The following is a 22193-nucleotide window of genomic DNA, read 5'->3' on the forward strand; positions in this document are numbered from 1 at the left end:
GGAGAGAGAGAGGGACAGAAACATCGATTTATTGCCGCCCATTGGTGCCCCGACCAGGGTTCAAACCCACAGCCTTTTCGGTGTGTGGAACAATGCTCCAACCAACTGAGCCACACTGGCCAGGGCTTTCAGAATGCTTTTAATTTGTATTTTCCAGTTGATTAATTATGCACAGCATCTTTTTATGTGCTTATTTGTTGTCGATATCTCTACTTTGTGGAGTTTTTAAAAATATTTTGATTGTTTTTTAATTGAGTTGTTACTGAGTTGTGAAAATTCTTTATAAACTCTAGATGCTAGTATTTATCAAAAATGTGTTCTATAAATATATTCTCCCAGTTTGCAGCTGATCTTCATTTTTGTAACAATGTCTTTTGAAGGGCAGAAGCTTTTCATTGTATTGATGAACAAAGAGATGTTTCTAAGCACCTGCTGTAAGCTAAATGTTCACTACAAGAGATACAAAAATGCTTAAGCTTAAATTTGTACTTTTTCTTTTTAACAAAATTCCCATCTATTCGTTTCTAGCCGTCTTTTTCACAACCTTATCATGAATATTTTTCACATCATTAAATATTATTTTAAAGCATGATTTGTAAATGTGTACATAGTTCTCTCATGCCTATATTTTATTTAATTACCTCTCTATTTGGGGATGTTTATGTAGATTCCAAGGAATACAAAAAAAGAAATATATGATTATCATTCTTGTGCAGAAACCTTTGTTTACATCTCTATTTTCTTAGTAAAAATGCTTACAATTGCAAAGACTAAATAAACACATAGCACTTCATTTTATAATTGTCTCACAGATGCCTTGAAGCACAGATCTAGACTTTCCCTCCCAGTCATGCCACCATATGACAAAGAGCCTGTCACATTGTAGGTTCACCATATATACTTGATGAATGGATAGTTGAAGAAAAAAAGTTTCCCACTGAACTTCATTCTCTCCCCTTCCTTTGTGAAAGAAAATAGTAAGAGTTCCCTTAGCCTTCTACTCTGCCTTCTCAGATGAGGGAATAAGAAGAAAGTTTTCCTCTAGGAGGAAACCTGACTAGGAGATGCAGGTTCCCAGAGAGCCAAGTGACAAGCCCTGCTGCTGCTCAGCAACGCCCTGGAGGGGCCCCGCCCCAGCCTTATAAAGCCAGGGTGCCGTGGGGCAGCCACAGCTGGCACTTGCCCTCCAGAGCACAGCACCGGCTTGGCTCCGCACCGTCACGCACGCGCTATGGCAAATGAAGTGCAAGTCCTGTCCTCCCCGCTGAAAGGGGGGCATCCTCCTGCAGGTAGGCTGCCCACCTGCCCTCTGCCCTGAAGACAGGACAGCAAGAGCCTCGCTGCTGCTGCTCCCCCTTCCATCTATGCCTTCACCAGAGGCGCCCCAACAGAGCAGAGATTGTCACTTTCACTTCATGCAACCTGATTTCCCCCTTGGTCTTTGATCTTTCTAGGCTAGTGTATAAAACTGCCTGGTGATTTGTCAGGCCCCAGCTGAATTAAAACCTAGTTATATATGGAGGTGCAAGGAACTGGGTGCTTGTAGAAAGAGATAGGTAGGGAAGTTGGTCCTTTCCTTCCTGGCTGTAGGTTAGGAGTAACACATCCACTCCTGGAAGATGATTTACTGCCATGGAAAACTTCCTTCTTAGAGATTCCAGCTCTAACACTCAGTCTTTCCAAGATACCTGTGCATCATCTGACTTCATAGCCAGGCAACCAGCTTCCACAACAAGGACAACCACCATCATTCTCTCTTTGTCCTCAGGCTTTTGGGCTGGGCAGTGTTATCCATGATGTAGTTTGCCTGTCAAGCTGAGGAGCACTTTTTAATAAGGACCCAAGCACTGAGGAGGTTGACTGGAAATGATAGCTATCAAGCTGTTTTGCAAAGCATCCACAGTTTTCTCTCTGTGTGTCTGTCTCTCTATCTCTCTCTGTCTATCTATCTCTCCCCCTCCCTCTTTCTCAACATATGCTGTATAAACTCTTTGGAGTATGGAAATTAGTTTTATTGTACTTGACTATATATTCATATAGATTGACTGAGCATGTAGGCCTATTTTTAGCCAGTTTTATGTTCTTTCAACTGGCTGCCTTCTTTTTTCCTTTAAGAAATATCTCAAAAGCTTGACTGCTTTGTTCTTGCCTTTCTCCATTTACAAAATTTATTTATTGGTATACTTATTTGGCACCTCTAAGCCAAGGTTATTCAGTCATCTTTGCTGCAGAGGGTGATGGCAGATATAACTTTTGCAAAACTTGAAAAACTGACCAAAAGGTTCAGTGGCTTTCTGCTGATCAGCTAGCTGAAAAGAGTCAGAATTTTTACTACTCATTTTGTGTTTCCTGTCTGGGCTCCAAGCCCTACTTGCCTGTAGCAGATTCTTGGTGTTTTATGTTTATAATTGGCTTTAGCAATACTTAACATTATATTTAAACTTAATGATACTCCCTAATGGTCAGGAACTATATATGCAAATTATTAGAAAAATCATTACACAGATAAAGAAAGAAGAAAAAAGAACACTTCTTTTCCCACCACTTCTACCCCATCCTTCATAAAACACTTAAGCTAAACCCTGATTTAGTAAATTACATTTATGCACAAAAAACACAGAGATAAACTTAACCAAGTGAACATTTGAATGAAACCACCAAGAACTTTCTGCCTCCTCCACTAATGATTGCTAATTACTCTGTGTACATAGCACACCATGAATCCATCAAGCATGTCACAATGCCTCTGGCATGATAACTAATCATTATGAACAGTGACAATACAGATAAGAGGTCTGGGATAATTAGAATGGAGATGAAGGCAGACTTTTGCCTCCCCACTGAGAGCAAAAACATAAAGATGCCTCATCCTTCATTTGGTCTTGCTGCCTATTTTAAGTCTGAACCAGTTTGCTATGGCACAAAATTTAATTTATGGAACAACAATAATTCATCACCAGAATTCCATTAAACCTTCACCTGATTTTTAAATAAGCAATATACAGATCCCTGAAGGTGGGAAGAAGACATGATAAAATGGGAAGGACCAGCCCTGTCCTTTGGAATTAGACAAATGTGGGTTTAAACCCTGCCTTCATTCCACATCTCTGGGCATCAGTTTTCTCATCTCTAACCCAGGGGGTAATAACTAACATTGATATTATAAGATTGTTACGATGATGAAAGGTGATAACCTATGTAAGGTACCTAGCACATGAATGTTAATCCCCATAAAATGCAGGCCTCATAAAACACATGGCTGTTAGGAGAAATTATCCTCCCCAATTGAAAGACGTCAGATGTTTGAGGGCTACTGCATTAGGTACTATTGCAGGAGGCAGAGCAGAAAAAAACAGCAATGGAGAATATACACATTCCTGCCCCATCATAGATAAAAATGAAACCACTCAAAAGTCAGCCAGCTGTAACTCTTTCCCACCTACATGCGGAGCGCTTAGTGGTTTTTCTTTCATGTATATTAATATCATCAGAGAAGGAAAACTCTGACTCCAAAAAACCTCCGCTGCCTTGCGGCATACCTCTTCAGAGGAAAGACTAAGGGAGTAAACCTCGACAGAAAATCCGGAGCCGGAGTCCCTAAGGCGGTTTGACGTTGTAGTCAACACCGGCAACTTCTGCGGCACACCTGAACCCAAGCTGTATCGACTCCGTCTTTCCCTTGGACCCTTCAGCTGCGAAGAGAGGGGGGGGTCTGCTGCATGGGCAACAGCAGACCCTCCATATCACCCTGCCCAGGCTCTGTAGCTTCAGCTTCACTGGAGAGGACACTCCAGCGTCATCGCAAGATGTCGATTTAACACGGGAGGAGACAGATACCGTGTCACTCCGGAGTCGGACTGCACAGCCATTCTCGGTGGTGCAGATAGACTCTTAAGAAGCTACACCATCGTCTCTCGAGATGGACGGCTGCCGACGCCGACGATATTAATATAATATATTGTACCTCTGTTAGTCCTGGTTAAAGGTTTATGCTGCGAAACAAGACCACATTAAACATGAGCTGGCCTGAACTCAAGTAAGCTTGGCTCTCAAGTTTCTGCTCTTTTTGATTTGCCTCACTCTCAGTTTTATAAGAACCCCATCACATGAGCAGCCAAAAATGTGTGAGTAGGAGGTGATCAAGGAAGCCAAGTACACATGTAATGGACTAGAAAGAGCAGGAGTTCATGAGTTTTTCTATATATTCCTTGCACTTTTTAAATTGGTTTCAGTTAAATGAATTAGAGTCACCAGAGGGGCCACCACTGAACCCCCGGAGAGAATCAGTTTTCTGGCTCATTAGAAAACAAAGTTTGGGGAGTGTATCCCCGAGTGGGAAACTAATGCAGAGAATGGCAGTAACTATAGCTGCAGAAGGGCCAGCATCATTTAAAAAAAAAAAAAAAGCAAAGACTTAATTTTCTCAACTTCAGTCTGCTTACGTCAACTTACAGGATTTTATCTGTGAGGTTCAAGAGAGAGGATGGGAGACCCGCTACCCCAAGCATCATGGGGACAGGGGTTGATGACTACAACTGCTTTCACTTAACACTAACTGTGCTCCTGGTACTGCACAGAACCTTCTAGACACAGCAACACCCCTGCAGACTGAGGGTGTACCATCAACCTTGTGTCACAGAGGAGCCAACTGAAAGTCAGTGGAGTTGAGGAATTTGTCCAAAACTACACAGGTGGAGGGCAGTGGGGCTGAGAGTTGAAAATTAAGTGGACCCCATGCCAAAGTGCTCTGACCCCACTCTTCTGGCTCCCCAACCTTCTTCTGATGAGAGTTTTTTAGGTTTTGATTAGCAGCTAAAAACTTTCTGAAAAATCAAATGTAAATGCAAATAAAGTATCTAGCAGACATCTAACATTTCAATTTAAAATCTTTACATAAAAACCCTTTAAGTCATAAGGCAGAGTTTGTACAAACCTTTGTGTTGTTCGGTTTTTTCCCATACATTCTTCACTGATTAGTAAAGGAAAGATACCTAAATTTTCTGGCAGGCTTTTCTTTATCTTGACTACCCTCAATGAAAAATTTCTGGAAAGCTTAACTGGAAAATTATTATATAGGATTCTAAATTCAAAGGTCTATTTTTGAAGTTATAAACTATGAAAGAAGCCACAAGAGTATAATTCTCACTCAGAGATAGGAAAACAAAGTTTCATTTTCCCCAAATAAATTTTGGTTTTCTAATGAAACTATGCAAATGAGTATCTCTCTCTTTTACGTTTATCTGTAGTTTGTTTTGTTTATTGAAAGGAGCTAGAGTTTTACCTTATGTATTTATATTCAGAGGCCTGTTAAAGTGTTAAATCAGCTCATATTTCACTTTACCTAGTTCCGGTTCATCCTTTTGTTATACAGACGTTCAAAAATTAATATAGTCCTAAACATGAAATTATGTAAATGTCACAAATGTAAATGAATTAATTTAGTTACCATGAGACTTTAAAGAGGTCCCATAAATCAGACCTAACTAGTACAAGCAAAACGGGCAAGACCCTGGCTGTGTTGGGTTGTAAGTGTTTACTTGCAATGATTTACCTGGCTCCCAGGAGGCCGTGTAAGCAGTGTTCCCAGCAGAACTTTGAAGATGACCCTCCCACAAACTGGTTCCATCTGGTTCAGTCACCTCAGTGTAGTGAGTGCCTTAACCAACATGTATCTCACTGTATCCATTAGACTATGGGAATATTATCATCTGCTTTTTTCTACTGTACATGGCTGATTAAGTGAGAGTACCTACCTAAGCAAGTTTGGTACAGGAACCATGCTCTAGAGATCCAAGGTGTGGTTCACTTATGCTTCCTAAATCACTCATTTAAAGCCCACAGCCCTATACCAGAGAGGATTCAGACTCCTGGATAGTAGTAGGAATCTTATGGGAGGATTTTTAATTTCCCCTCAAATGTTTCTTATTGTTTTTAAGAATGAAGGATTCCCATGTTTGCATTTTTAAAAATTTCTTTTGGTATTGGTTTCTCTGATAAGTGCCTTATATTCTTTTGAAAGGCAAGGAAATGATAGGTTTTTCTTCGGGAAGAGTTAGAATCATAGTAAGGACTTCATAATAAAGATCATCTAGTTAAAGTCCTACCAAATTCACCAAAATCCCCCAGGTATTTATGGCAGGTAGGCTTCTTTAACACACTGAGGGGCAAAGGACATAGTAATGTACTAGGCAATCTACTGTACTATGAATAAAACACACTGTTATATGTAGCCAGACTCTGCCTTTCTGGGATTTCCATTCTTAGGTCTTCATTCTCTAATCTGGAAAAAGATAAATAGAAATAATAATAACTACAAATTATTGAGTATTTACCATGTACCAGGTGCTTATGTCACCTCTGTTCTCTAAAACAACTTGAACAATCAGGTGAAGGATGCAGAAACTGAGCCTCAAAGGGCTTTAAATATCTTGCTCAAGATCAGAAACCCCAGGAAGAGTAGAGCTCTTTGACCCTATATAACATTTTCTCACCAAGAAACCTTTTCTCCTCCCACACAACAGCCCCTCAGATCTTTGAAGTTGGAACCCTAAGCTCACTTGAGCCTTTGCTTCTTCAGAGTGACCTTTCCTGATTCCCTAGGTCCTCATGTGAGATGGCTCCCTCCTCCATTCTGGTCACTCTCCTCTGAACATTCTCTGCTTTGTCAATGTCCTTTCAAATGCATGCACAAATTTAGCATTCCAAAGGTCTTCTCATTTTTAACTTGTTTATTTAACAATAACAATTTGCTTCCATCCTTGGCAATAAAATCAGTCCAGATGGAAGAAAATGTATAGAAACAATAGCATCGGGAAAAACAAAAGGAGCACTAAAAAGAAAATAATTACAATATACCCTATTTTGAAAGCACTTGTCATAAGGAGAATGAAAAATTCTGTTGGGAGGGATATTGAAGACAGGAGCTCCTGTTTGATTCCTCTAGACAAACAAGACAGTGGTGCTGTGAGCACAACTACCCCTCACACAGGGACACACACTCTTCAGGCTGCCTGAAAGAGCCATTTATTGATTTATTTCATCTCTATATCTCTGACTGATTAGAACATGTTTCCACACAATTTCATTTTTATTGCTGGTTACTTTGTATGCTTTTTAATATATATATATATATGTGTGTGTGTGTGTATGTATATGTGTGTGTAAATGTATGCATTTAAAGGAAACCATGTATGAGAATAGCATTCTTTCTCCTAGACTTCATTTAACATTACAAAATTCTAGTGACAGGCTTTCATAATCAATAAAAAAACAAGTTGGTAGTAATTAAAAATGACCAAGAGGAGTTTATTCCATGAATATAAGAATGGTTTCAGAGACTTCCAGCCAAGATGGGGGGGGGGGACAAACATGCTGCATCTCCCTCCACAACTAAAAAGGAATACAACTACACCAAAACTAGAGACAACCAGAAGTTCCAGAAAATCAAGCTGCATGGAAGTCCAGCAAACAAAGACATAAAGAAGAAATACTCACCCAGACAGGTAGGAGGGGCGGAGCCAGGGCGGAGAGGATGCGGTGTGGTGGCAGCAGTGGTGGCAGCGGCAGGCTAGCAGAAAGCGCAGTCACAGGTTTTAAAAAGGAGGGACACCTGGGGAGCATTCCCAACTCCTCGCTGGACCTCGCAGCTCATGGTCCCAGCACCAGGGAAAAATCAAGCCTCAATGCTTCTGACTATGGGGGTTGGGGCAGAGGCAGAAACTACCAGTATCAGCAGTGTCCACTTGTTTAAAGGACCCCTAAAGTCCTAGAACATCAGCAGACCCACCCACTCTGGGAACGACGGCCAGGGCAGCAGCTAGAGGGGCGCCAGTCCAGTGCGGAAGTGGGAGAGGTGCCTGGAAAAGGGGCAAGTGCTGGGCAGGTGGCATTGTTCCCTCTCGGACCCCTCCCTCATGTATAATGCCTCAACGTGGTGAAACAGGTCGCCCTGCATTGATGAATCCATAAGGCTCCTCCCCTTACAACATAACAGGAGTGACAGCTCTACCTGGGACACAGAGGCAAACAAACACAAGAGCCTGTCAGAATGAGGAGACAGAGAAGTATGGCCCAAAACGGGGAACAGATCAAGGTTCCAGTGGGAGAACTAAGCCACGAGGAGATAGACAACCTCACAGATGAGGAGATAAACAACCTAACAGACACAGAATTCCAAACATTGGTGATAAAGATGCTCACAGGCTTGACAGTTATGCTTGAGTACAGCAAACGCATAAGAAAAGAAGTGAAGGCTATGCTAAGTGAAACGAAGGAAAATCCACACAAAACTAATGGTGAAGGGAAGGAAAAAGGGGTTCAAATCAGTGATTTGGAACATAAGGAAGAAAAAAAAACAGTCAACCAGTGCAGAATGAGGAAGCAAGAATTGAAAAAAATGAGGAAAACTTTCCAAATTTTGTGAAGGAGTTGGACCTACAGGTCCGGGAAGCATGGAGCATCCCAGGCGAGCTGGACCCAGAGGGGACCACACCAGAACACATCATAACTGAGATGCCAAAGGTGAAAGATAAAGACAGAGTCCTGGGGGCAGCAAGAGAGAGGCCGAGAGTTGCCTACAGCGGGGTGCCTATAGGACTATCAGCTGATTTCTCAGAGGCAGGAAGGGACTGGCAAGCAGTATTCAATGTGATGAAAAGCAACCTATAACCAGCAAAGCTATCATTTGGAATGGAAGGGCAGATGCAGTGCTTCCCAGACAAGGTGAAGCTAAAGGAGTTCATCATCATCAAGCCATTATTATATGAAATGTCAAAGGGAATTTCTTAAGAAAAAGAAAATCTAAACTATGAACACTAAAATGACAACAAATTCACAACTATCAACAACCAAATCTAAAAAATGAAAACAAAATCTAACTAAGCAAACCAGAATAGGAACAGAATCCTAGGTATGGGGCTCATTTGGGTTATCAGCTGGGAGGGGGAAGGGGAAGAAATGGGGAAATGGTGCAGGGACTAAGAAGCATAATTGGCTGGTACAAAATATACAGAGGAAGTTAAGAATAATATAGGAAAGGGTGAAGCCAAAGAACTTATATGCACAACCCATGGACTTGAACTAAAGGGGGTGGGATTGCTGGAGGGAAGGGGGGGTACTGGGCAGAGGGGAGCAAAGGGGGAAAAAATGAGACTACTGTAACAACATAATCAATAAAATATACTTTAAAAAAATGGTTTCATAGTAACACACACTAATATAATTAACTACAATAAGCAGAAAAATTGTGTATCTGTTAATGCTAAAAAGGCATTTTAAAAAATTCAATATGTATTTGTATTTTCAAGTGAAATAAAACTACTAGAAGAATATTCCCTTAACATGTTGAAACACTGTATTTATGAAAATATACATGTTTCTTAGATATATACCCTCCTAACTGCCCATTATGCTGAATAGAAACTCACTTAAAGCAATTCTTTAAAAATTAACATGACATTGATGTCCACTATCACCACCATTAAACATTATTTTGGAGTAAATAATATAATTCTTTGCATGTTAGTCATTTTTTCAACTTGCAAAACTTAAGAATCAATTTAAAATTATTATAAACAATAAGAGAATTTAATACGACTTGGATATAATATTAGTAATATAAAAGAACAATCTGTTAGCATTACAATGGAAGAGTAGACCTCATCTGCAATAGCAACAACAACAACAAAGATAAAATGCTTAGGGAATAAATCTAATAATAAATGTGTGAGATTTATGTGAATAAGTTACTGAGGGACTCAAAAGAAGATATAAACAATGAAAAAGCATACCATGTTCTTGAACAGAGAGCTACCAGAAATATAAAGTTATAGTTTTCCTTTAAAAAAAAAAATCTATAAATTCAAAGCAGGATTTTTAAAAATAATACCAACAGGACTTTTATAGGAAATTAACAAGTTGATTCTAAAGTTCATATGGAAAAATAAATAAGAATAGCTAGTAAAATTCTGCAAGGGAAATGTAACAAAGGAAAACTAATTCTGTCAGGTATTAAAATATAATACTATAATAATTTAAATAGAGTCGTAATAGTATATGAATGAATATATAATGGAACAGAAGTCCAGAAATAGCCACAGATATATACATGCATATGTATACACACATGTAATATGCATATGTGATCAAATGGCATTTCAAATTAATAGATACAAGTTAGATTTTTTTAATATCATTAGGATAATCTAAAAAAATCTATCATACCTTCAAATTACTTACACAGAATACATTCTAGAAGAGTCAATAACATATATTTATATATATGATCAAAGATCGGTTATGCAAAATGAAACCATAAAAATTCTAGAAGAGCCCTGACTAGTGTGGCTCAGTTGGTTGGGTGTCATCCCACAAAGCTAAAAGTCTCTGGTTTGATTCTGGGTCAGGGCACATGCCTCAGTTGCGGGTTCAGTCCCAAACTCTCTCTAAAAATAAATAAATATTTTTTAAAAGAATATTTAAAAAATAATACATAGGTAGACATAGAATATCTCTATGAATACACAAGAAACTTCAACATTCGCAGTATCTGGGGAGATTAAACAGGGGGCTGGGAAATAATGGTGGGAGGGAAAATGCAAACCTTTTTATGCTTTTTGAATTGTGTGTGTTATGCATGTATTAAAATCAAACCAATAAAGCCCTGACCGGGGTGGGGTTGTGGCTCAGTTGGTTGGGCATGATCCGCAAAGTGAGAGGTCACCAGTTCAATTCCTGGTCAGAGCACATGCCTGGGTTGCAGATTTGGTACTCAGTTGCAGTACATATAAAAGCCAATCAATCAGTGTTTTTTTCCCTCTCTTTCTCCCTCCCTTCCCCTCTTTCTTAAAAAAACAAAAAACAAAAAAAAAACAATTAAACCAATAAATTAAATAATAATTTTTATAAAACAATGATTAAGTCAATTCATAAAGCCATAGTGAAGCAGAATCGGTTTTTCTTATTTTTGACTTCATTGGAGCTAGTTTTAGAAAACTGTTCATTTAACATTCCCATAGAAAGAATTAACAGGTTCAAACAAATCAACATCCATTTAGCTTTTTCTCATTTGAGCTTGTCGGATTTTAGATGTGCAAATTTCCTGGGAACAAAAAAAAAGTATTTGCTTTGACTTGCAATTTGAAATGAGTTGTTCCTTTTTAAAAGTTGATTTCATCTGACATTGTTAAACACTTGAATTGCTGTTAGGTAGTCTGTAGCCTAATTAACACTAATTGATCTCTTGAATGGCAGGATTATTAATGCAGTTTAATTACTTATTACAATATCTGAGCTTGGCCAACGTTGGAGGTTCGGGTCTGAGATGAAAGGTGGATATCTAGTGGGATCAGAATAATCTCTGTTGAATTAAATGCCTGTTATCACCACTGCCCTGACTTTTGGCTCATTCTCAGAATCTGGCTTTTGAAAGCCTTGGTTGAATAAAAAAAGCAAGCCTTGCACAAACTTGAATCTTATGGGAAAACAGGAGGGTCACATTGTAATTGTCGGTTGCTATCATGAAGAATGTAATTGGTTTGATAACAAGGAAAAATGTTTTTCAGTGAAATGCCTAAGGGAGTATGTTATTATTCATCTCCCCAAATTGAAGATGTAACCTGCTGCCTTTTTAACCTGTTCCCCCTCTCTGAACATAAACAAGCACACCTCAGCCCTGCTTCCCCATCCCACCTTGTTTGCACGAAACATATTTTCTCTTATCTTAATGTGGTTTCAGGGTAACTTTTTATATTGTGTTGTTTGAGATAAAAGTTTAGATCTTTAAAAAATCAGTTCTAAAATTCTTTTCAAATCTAAATCCATACTTTGAATAACAAAACATGCCTTCCTTGCTTTTCTAACCATGACTCCCATTTGATGCTTATTTGTTTACAGTAAAAGCTGGAGGAATGCGGATTTCCAAGAAACAAGAAATTAGCATCTTGGAGAGACACACCAGAAAAACAGGATTAGAGAAAACGAGGTATGGGACTGCTAAATTTCTCCTGCATTACCTCGAGGGGTTTTGAGTGATTCTACTTCGAGAAGTCAGAGGCCTCAGTATTTTAGGACAAGCCAAGGGCTCCTGGGCTTTTGCTAAGCAGGGTTAGAGGCAGCCACTGAGATGGGGTGGAGAGGGGTGGGGTGGGGTGGGGTGGGGGTCAAGATCAGTGTTGATGCAAAATGGAGGTGAAAGGCACCCTCAGGTGAAAAGTGGCTACCTTCTGGAGGACTCCCTGGGCCTCCATCACTAACTCCACCCTTTCTCTCTCTCTGAGTCCAGCCCAGCTGTCTTGTACTTAAATGACACAATCATAAATGTGTTCCAACCTGATGCATGCCCCTTTATCCTATTTTCATATTAGTCTTTAAAATTTGTCCTAGGCTGCCCTATTTTCAAAGTATGCTTTCTGCTGAAGCAAATCTCCTGAATTAAAAATAAATGCTTTTTCTGTTGTTGTAAATTTATCACTCAATTATTTAGAAACTACTAATGGTTACTGTATTTGGCAAAGCTGGAAGGCTTATAGACACTGAGGCTGGCTTCTCCCTGTTTTTTCCACCACAGCCTTGATGCACAGCACTCTTACCAGAGCTAAGCAGAAAGCTGGGCTGGATCAGACATGCAAAAGGGCCCAATCACTCTATGCCTTAGTTAAGGATAGCTAGTATGTTCAAAAAGAAATATGCAGAATGGCTGCTCCTGCAAGTAGTATAATGAGGGGCACATCAGAGACAATTTCAGATTGTTTCCATTGATGGGTTGATGAGCATGTGAAAGGAGTAGATTAGAGGATGCCCAAGGTGCCTCCATAAGAATCAAATGGCAACAGTCTCAGGAGGAGAATTCAGACTGAAATGGAATTCCTTTGACTCTTTCATATAAAATATTTTTGGATCACTTTTAAAGTTTTCTTTCTGATTTTTGTGAAGGAAATTGTTTGAGGACCTTTTCTACGTTAAAATAAAATACTCATTAGCCCCTTTTGCAGTAAGTTTTTGTTTCTCCTGTTACCAGAAAATAACCATCACATAAGGAAAACGAAGCTGTGAGACCTCAAGAGTGGGAGGGTCACATATTATTCTCCTGTGACCCAGCATCGAGGACAGCTACTAGGAGAGCGAAAGCACTCTGTAAACGATAACAGGCTGTCGTTGAATTGCAAGCTGGTTATTCTGAAAGTTTATTCTATTACTAAAACCTGACTTAAGCATAAGCCCTATTTATTGTGACACTTAATACGCCTGGGCCAGGGGCTCAGAAACTCTAGTCATAGTTTGGAAATGACTTTCTAGTTGACAGCTGGTGGTCAACTCATATTTCTCGGCACCTCAGGAAAAGGGAGCTTACTATTCATTCCAACATCAGCTGAACAATGCCAGAAGGGGAGTTGCCTAGAGAGTAATAAAGTGGTAATTGGAATGTTTTTTTAAAGAAACCTCAATTTTTTTCTAATAGTTGCTAAAAGAAGGGTATTAGACCACTACAGAACTTAAACAACAAGAAATAGCTCTCCCTCTCTCTTGCTTCCTGTTTACCAGGGATAAATATAAGTAGGTGGGATCCAAAGCTTATAGAATTTGGGTGCCATTTTAAAGAAAAGTAATAAAAAATCACCAATATGAAATGGCTATGGTCCCTCCCAGGGCCAAGGAAGAAGCCGTGCAGTGAGAGGCAGTGGAGCTGAAGCTTCTCCTCCGCCATTTGCATCTGCTTCATGAGCATGTGCATGGGAAGTTGAGTGCCTCATCTTCACAGACGTCTCCCCTTCCATTTTCTTGGAAAATAGCTTTTGAAAAATATATCCTGGAAAATAAGTTTCTAGGCATTATCAATTTATATTTGTTTCCTAATAACTTGTACCAACAAGCACAAACCATCCAGAAAAAGAAAATATGCCAGGTGCAGTGTTTCCTTCAAGAAACTGTACTGCAGGGTCAGCCCTGACTGAAACTTTTCTATGAATAACTTGGCCTCAGAAAAGAAACCAGATACAGTAGAGTACATGCCATATGATTCATGTTATGATGTTTAAAAACCATCAAAATTCATCTGTAAGTCAGGAGAGTGGTTATCCTTGGGGCAACTGGTTAGACTAGTGTTTTAAGTTTGTGAATCTTCACCAAGCTCTCCACTTGCCTGCATGTATACTATACTTCAATGAAAAGTTTAAAAGCAATGGTAATAATAAGTTGGCCTACAAAGCTTGATGTAGCACGTGGGCACACAGAGGCAGAACTTTTCATCTTTTAAATGAAGCCAAGCAGAGTGAAAGCTTAAAAGCCAAGTAGCCCGCCCTCTGTATAAATCATTTAACCTCTTCAGTAGGGAAGTTTTCAGGTCCTCTATGAAGTTTCTTTTCATCTTCGCAGTGCCATTGTAAATGTTGCCAAAATACAGACAGCGGATGCCCTGAACAACACGCTGGAGAAGGTGAGCCGTGGGTGAGGGGGACCATGTGAAGCTCCAGACAGCTTTCACCCAGCAATAAGGCTGCATGCGTGAACGAGCTGATGACCACTGAGGTTTTTTCCAGCTCAGAGGTTTGATGTCCTTGTAAAAGAATCTGCTCTCATCCCGAGGAACACAAAGAGGTCTTGATGAGAAAAGCTGTTTCTCCCAAATTCCTAGTGTCCATTTAATAAAATCATCTCAAAAATAAAATAGAAAAGAAAGCAAGAATCATAACACCAAGTTGGCAGAACTTTACTTTGCCATCCCAAATATTTCTCGGAAACACTGGCACACTTTTACAAAAAGGCAGCATGTGTGTTGGGAATTCAGCAGCTTTTGACCCTCCTCCCCACCACTGCATTCCTGAAAGGAAATATTTGATTTGAGGCAAGTGCAGGGTGGAGGGCCGCACGTTCAGGGCTGAAGGGAGGCTGGGCACTGGCGGGCTTTATATAGTAAAGTCTGTTTGTAAAGGTGGTAGACCATTGCTATTTTTATGTCTATACCTTGAATTTCTTTTAAGTAGCTCAAGAAAGTAAGAAAGCTCTATCAGAAAGACAGTGGTTCGGTTTTATATTCAAGAGTTTGTTTTTCAATTACATAGGCGAGCTGAGGGAGGATCCTTACTTTGTTTCTAGGGGACAGGTACATTGCATTTAATGCAGTGAAGAACCACTTTTCCAGCTGTGCACACATTTATTGGAGGACAGGACTGGGCGTCCTTTATAGATTAAAGACTTGTCATTACTGCCAAAATCAAGGATCTGAAAAAAAATTAGAGCAGAACTGTGCAGTTAGACCTCTGAGTATCCGTTGGGCACTGACTCTACTTGCTATCTGTATGACCTTGAGCAAGTTACTTATCCTGTGCCTCACTCAGATTTCTTATTTGTAAAATGGAAATAAGAAAGAGAATATGTTCAGTTTTGTTGCGTGAAATAAATGAGTTCATGCACAGTACACTCCTAGAACAGTGCCTGGCATAGAGTCACCTGTTTGTCCTCTCTGTTCTGGTTAGTAGCATTGGTTTCATGGCAGTGAAATAAAAAGATATACCTGAAGTCCATGGATGTTACAAAGCAGAGAGTACAAGGGAACATCTTGATTATAGACTGTAGCTACAGAGCCTTCTTGTGTGGGGGAGCTTTGTTCTCCCATCAAGCAGATTTAAAGCGAGGTCATAAGTGTCTCTTTGCCTTGCTGGCTTTATAAGAAGGACAGACATGGATAATGCCCACTCCTGCATCTCATGTTCTCTTACTCCGTCTCACTAATGCCTCTTCCTTAGGGGCAAGAGAATGCCACAATTGTAAGGAAACGGGATGGCTCGTTTCTCTAGAATATATGTTCACCTAAAATAAAATATTTAAAGACAGTTGTCAATAAAGGTTTATTACACCGTACATTAGGTATGATGCAAGAGTTTATATTGTTTTATGAACCTACATGCTTATGTCTATGACATAGATGGGTTCTTTCACTTTCAGTTAAAACTATCAATTCTTTATCTCAAAGATAAAAAAAGACTCATAATAACAATAATAATAAGTTGTATTTGGAAAAGTAAGACAGATTGAGATGGTGTGCTGTTAGAAATAGTTTTAACAACTACTATACATTTCAAAAGAAAAACTTTAACACTTAGCTCAGTGTTTACTGAAGTGAGGACGTGGCTAAGACTACATAGATTGCTGGCTGAAACAGGTTCTGGCAGGAAACATCAGAAGACTGGGTCTCATGCTGCCTCTGTCATTCACTGGCTGTGTGTCCTTGGGCAGGTTTCTTCAGTTTTCTATGCCTCTGTTTCCTCATCTGTAAATCAGAAGATGATTAATAGTATCCATTGTCAAAGTGATATTGTGAGAATTAAAGAAGTTACATAATATGTGCAAAGTACTTAGCACAGGCCCAGTTAGTCCTCACTAAGTGTTAGCATCTATTTCAGGCAGATATCCCACAGGGCATTATTTGGAATCCTGGGCAAAGGATAAAAGGCTAGAAAAATCAAGTCCCAAAATTACCATAGTGACTACCTTGAATATGGAAGTTAGTGGGATCCACATTTCCTTATAGCTAAGAAAAACCCTTCCTGAATTCATAATTCATCCTGATGTGTAATAGGATTTCATAATAAAGGTCAACCTGGGGTAAAAAGACCAATGCCTTTTAAGAAATAAATCTGCTGAAATCAGTGGTTGTCAGGAGCTGGGAATGAGAGGAGGGATTAACCACAAAGAGACAGGAGGAAATTTTTTTGAAGGGGGAGGTGATGAAACGGTTCTATATTTTTAGTGTGGTGGTAGTCACAGACTGCATATACTTGTAAAAACCCATAGAACTGTGCACTGAAAAGGGTATATTTTACTGTAGATAAATTATACCTTAATTTTTAAAAGTAAATATGTATAAACTATATGCCTCATACCAAAGAAGTAAAAGACATAAAAGATAAAGAGATATAGTTATTGATATCTGCTGATAAGTTTTCACCTGTAATACAGTGATTCCCTCTGCAAAATATATTGTCATGAATACCTAACAACATACAATTGGCCAGAAGAAATACAGTGGTAGAGGATCATATTATTAACATTTATTCATGCCCTCAGCTAGAATTCTTTCCAGTTCCAAGGAGCCATGTTAATTCTCATACCAATTTAAGAGCTTAGAGTCTAAGACTGTGAAAGTACAGCCTGATTCAGAGAATCTCAACAACTATTCAATCATGGCAGGAAATTTCTATCTATATGCTATTTATCTCAGGATACCCTACTTTAAAACCAAGCTAGAGTTTAAGGTTTGGGAGATTGAAAGACAATCCCCAAAATGTTGGAATTGTATAAATCTAAATCAAAAGCAGCCTAAAATTTCTCCTCCCGCTATCACCCCCACTCCTCCCTGCACACAGATCTCTGTCCCCACTACATTTCCCCTTCCCTTCTCACCTCTTCCAGCCCTAAGTAATAAGAGAATTTGTGTTGCCTAATGACAGACACATGACACAGTATTCTTGGCAGAAAAGTAGTTATGTAACCCTGAAAACTCTCTAGGCTAAAAATCTGGGAGACCTGATCTTAGACCAAATTCCACCTACTCCTTAGAGATTAAACTGTTTAACCTATTAGAAGTCATGGAGCTCCTTGGAGGTTTATGATTGCTCATGTGCTTAATTTTTTTTAAGGCAAGATTGAGAGACAATGATATTGCCAAGAACATTAATCTCTGGATGGTTATGGAAGTTAAATATGGCGTTAGTTGTGAAACTTCTCCAAACATGAAAGTATCCAGTTAAAACAATAGTAACAGGGTTGGGTTATGGTGTGGAGGGGGGCATGGAACATCAAAGCCTAATTAAAGTTGGGGCTGCTTTTCAAGTTGCCAGATATGTCACCAGTGCCAAGTTAGTGAGATGATGTGAAATGGGATCCAGGGGGAGAGGAAACTATCAAAGACATCTGCAGATCTAAAAAGGTTTCTCTTGTTCTGTAGATTCACATCACCGTAGGAGTAGCCTTGAATTTCATTGACTCGAGTTGAATGTTTTGTTTTAAGCACTTTACGTAAGGGGGTGTGGAAGTCTAAGTGCCAATGTTCAGGCTGGGCATTAACATCCTAGAAAGATGAATGGAAGAGCTGCCCGTCTACAATGCTACCTAACTTAAGGCTCTAAAACAAAATCTGCCACTGGTTTTCCTACATCTAGAATTTCTTTCACAGCTCCTATTATAAAGATTTTTAACATACTTCTTTTGCTTTTTCTCTGAAACCAAAAAGTATAGGTTCTGAAGTCATAGCTAACCAAGATGAAGGTAAATTCTCAATGCGGGAGTTTTCTATTGATCTGCTTTTCAAGTTCAATATGTTGGCCCTTATATGCTGGAGACACAGCAGGACAGAATCCTTACACGTATACCAGCCTCAAATTCTTTCTCTTGTGGAGTTACCCTAGATTCTCTTACCCTAATGAATCAGACAAGAAACACCTTTCATTCTACAAACCCTGTCTATCATTTTACAAAGATGAATGATGACAAATCCAAAGCTTCCCCAACGTGAAGATGCCAGACTAAAGGCACAGCTGGTTGTAGGTTCTATCTGCAAAGCTATTCCTACTTATTTCTAATTCAGACTTGAAAATAAAATCTTCCTATCTCCGCTGATATAAAGTCAACACCACAAAATTAGGACATTGAGGGGCTGACAGTTTCAATTCTAATGGAAGACTCTTTGTAAACTCTGTGCCCTCAACCCCCCAAGTTCTTCTACATTTGAATGTTCCTGCTTGGGGGAGTGGGTATCTGAGAAAGAACTTGACTCTCTTGTATATACCAGGGTAGGGGAAAATAGGTTTACAATTGTGATCCTGTGAAACACAGTTTATTCTTATATTATCATTTATTAATTATTGTGTTATTTTCCATACAAACAACTGTAAACCCTAAAAAGTACAAGAGGTGCTAGAAAACCCTTTTACTACCCTCCCCCCAATCTGTACACTTGTTAATTATGGGCAGTTTCTCTATGGCTATTATCTTTGCTAGAATTAATTTCCACTTCCTTCTTGATCTTGTTGACTTTTTGGCCCTAAACTTTCCCAAACCAGTTATAGATGGCCAGTGGGCCCCAGAGTCAGTCTCTCATTCATTCTAATCTGTCGTGTTCTTCTCCTGAGAAGCAGTTTAGCAGAGCCTTTAGAACCCTAGTTAAATGCCTTAGCTAAAACCTAACCCTTAACTCTTGTGCTTCAATGGTGGGGATGTAAAATGGGGCTGTCACTATTGAAAATGGTGGTTGCTGGAGGCTGGGGAAGGAAGGAATGAGGATTTATTGTTCAAGGGATACACAGTTTCAGTGTGGCATAATAAAAATTTCTGGTGGATGGTAATGACAGTTGCATAACAATGTAAATGTATTTAAAGCTACTAAACTGTACAGTTAAAAATGGTTGAAGTGGTAAATTTTATGTTAGGTGTATTTTACCACAATTATTTTTTAAGATCAAAAAATGTAGTCCTAAATTGTGTTGATAACCCTGGAGATGAATTTATGCCACATTAAGCAATGAGCGTTCCCACACACTGTTCTTTCCCCTTTGCTTTCCCACCTCCACCCATCATCACTCTCATGCCTTAAGAACTACGATCAACATTGTGGCTTTCTCTCTTGGGTCTCAGCTTGTCATCTTGCTTCATCTCACCTTGGCTAATTGCCCAGATTTCTGTTATATCATAATTACTTGTTCATTTCCTTTCTCACCCCCCAATCCCTTTACCTTGGTTTACATTGGACTTTAAGTAACTTGCCCGGCTGTTTTTCCTACCTGTAATCTCTTGAATGTGATTTAGAGCTAACTTGAAATAATCCATCTGTTTTAGTTGAAAATAAAGACACCTAGTCTGGAAGAAAACTACTGAAGTCAGTGACCTCTTAAGTTTCCTTTTGGTTCTAATGTTAAAAGAAAAACAAAACAAAACACTGCCCTTACCATACTATAAAATGGATGTCCTGTGGCCTGATGGTAACTGATCTGACACAAGAAAAAAAAAAGGCTCTTCAGTTCTTTTTTTTTAAAAAGAATTTTCTTCCCTTCTGCTAGAATGCCAGCATAGACCATCCTTGGGCTTAATTATTATATAACTTGTACCTGCTTATTGTAAAAGAAAAAATTTAGAAAAATACTGATAAGCAAAATAAAGCATAAGACTAGGAATTGCCCATAATTCTGTCCCTTGGAGACAGCCATTGTTACCACTTCAGTTTATATTCTTCAAGTGTGTTTCATTTTTTAAGACCAAGAAGAAAAGACTTGCTAGTGTTCAGTTTTACATGAAAGGGAATGCTGTGTGCCTAGAGCTCAGGGACATTGAGAGGAGATATAAGGCACATATGTTTTTTCTGGCTTAGAAGAGCCCAAACAAACCATAAACAATGTGATGCTTGGGGTCATGAGCAGCTTATCTCCCCTTTTATTTAATTTGAGTGTCAAGGCAAGGGCATCTAAGTGCAATGGTGATTGAGTTAAGTTCCTAGTTAGCTGAGGCATCCCTTCCTCGCTTGCTGAGAAATGTATCCTTAGGTGTTTTCACGTTTATATCAATGGACTTGAACACCAAGAACTAGAATGGACCCAAAAGGTCACTGGGTCCAAACTCTCCTCCTAGGAAAATTATATCTGAGGTCCTTGCAGCATTGGACATCCTTTTGATTTTAAGCCTTCCTTAATGTAACTTCCATTGGTCTTTTGGTTCCTTGTCAAATAGTCTCAGTCTGTGTTAATTTAAATCTATTTAAGCCTATTTCCTCATGAATGTCTTCTGTGAAGATGACTAATAAGAAATTTGGTACCTGAAGCTAGTAAGTTATTCCTCAGCCTTCTCTTCCCCAGGCTGTTTAGATTGAACCATATGAAATGACTAATACTGCACCATTTTTTATCTATTAAAATAGCAATTGCACTTGCTTCAACCTAGTAAAGGACCCTAACTTTTCCTAACTTCTTTCATAGTTTCTTTATTTCTAATCCTCTGACAATTGAGTGTGTTTTCCCCCTCAGAACTTTGCCAAATGTTTCCATAGCTTCTTAGGATATAGTGGTCCATATATGCATACTGGTGCAAAAATAATTGCTAATATAAGAAGACTGATGCAGAAATAATGATCCATCTCTACCTTTAAAAATGTGACTTCAAAACAGATACAAATGCACATATGCATTATGTATATTATTTTAATATAATACATTTTATACTTTTACAAATTAGAGATAAACAAATGAGGGAAAACTCAGGTTAACATACCATAGACCCAGAGCTAGAAGTGGTATGGAAAAAAGAGCTATTGTTAAGGAAGTAAACAAAATTGTGAAATTTTTTTGACCAACTGTATTGCTTTCTACTACATTAATATTTCATAGCCCAAAAGATCCAATATGCTTATTTTTTCTTTCCTTCTCACATTTAGCTCAGCCATAAATTCCCAGCAATAGTGCACATGGCACATCAAAAACCCAGACCTGCTCTGGAGAAGGTCACTCCAATGAGAAGGATCTACATTATTCAACAGCCTCGAAAATGTTAAACTGAGACGTAAAACACAGCCATCTGGCCAACTGCCTTGAACATCTGACAGCCTAGCAGAAAGAACCAAAACTTTCCTTAGGCTTCCTGCACTTGCTTGGTAAATAAAACAACTTTTACATCTTCTCTTTGGACTTTAGATAATAAAGTATCTGAAATTATAAATCCAGTGCATTCCTGGGCCTTGTTTTAGTCCAGGACCAGATCCCATTGATGGTAAATAAAACAACTTTTACATCTTCTCTTTGGACTTTAGATAATAAAGTATCTGAAATTATAAATCCAGTGCATTCCTGGGCCTTGTTTTAGTCCAGGACCAGATCCCATTGATGTTTACATAAGTAATTCTGTTGAATAAGTGGAGAATCCAGAATACTTGACTCTCACTCTACCTCCTTACACAAGTTCTCTTATCCTTGATGCTGACCCTGAGTTGTTCCACCCACAGTGAGTTTTTGAAGGGAAGGTTGGAGAGGAGTACACTGACCTTTGCAAAGGCCAATATTCTGTGCAAACATGAGTTACTCTTCTCAGTGTGTTTGTCTTAAGATGCTCAAGTTTTCGCTTGAGGTGAAATGTCTTTTCCAGTTTCGTACATAAATACATACTTTGTTTTGAAGTTTTAGTTGAAGGGAAAATGGAAAAAAATTAGATTTATTACAATC

General features: G+C 39.0%; 1 protein-coding gene across 1 annotated transcript; it reads left to right on the forward strand.

Annotated features, from left to right (window-relative positions):
* The first annotated feature begins 1228 nt into the window (after window positions 1-1228).
* On the forward strand, window positions 1229-21693 carry DAPL1 (death associated protein like 1). The gene is given in 5 exon segments (XM_090267612.1): window positions 1229-1289; window positions 11893-11980; window positions 14371-14431; window positions 18232-18261; window positions 21413-21693. Coding segments are annotated over 5 exon segments (354 nt in total). The 5' UTR covers window positions 1229-1231; the 3' UTR covers window positions 21530-21693.
* Window positions 21694-22193: the final 500 nt, after the last annotated feature.

The sequence above is a fragment of the Furipterus horrens genome, unplaced genomic scaffold (genome assembly GCF_987537825.1).
Source record: "Furipterus horrens unplaced genomic scaffold, mFurHor1.1.pri manual_scaffold_1, whole genome shotgun sequence".
In the NCBI taxonomy this organism is placed as follows: Eukaryota; Metazoa; Chordata; class Mammalia; order Chiroptera; family Furipteridae; genus Furipterus; species Furipterus horrens.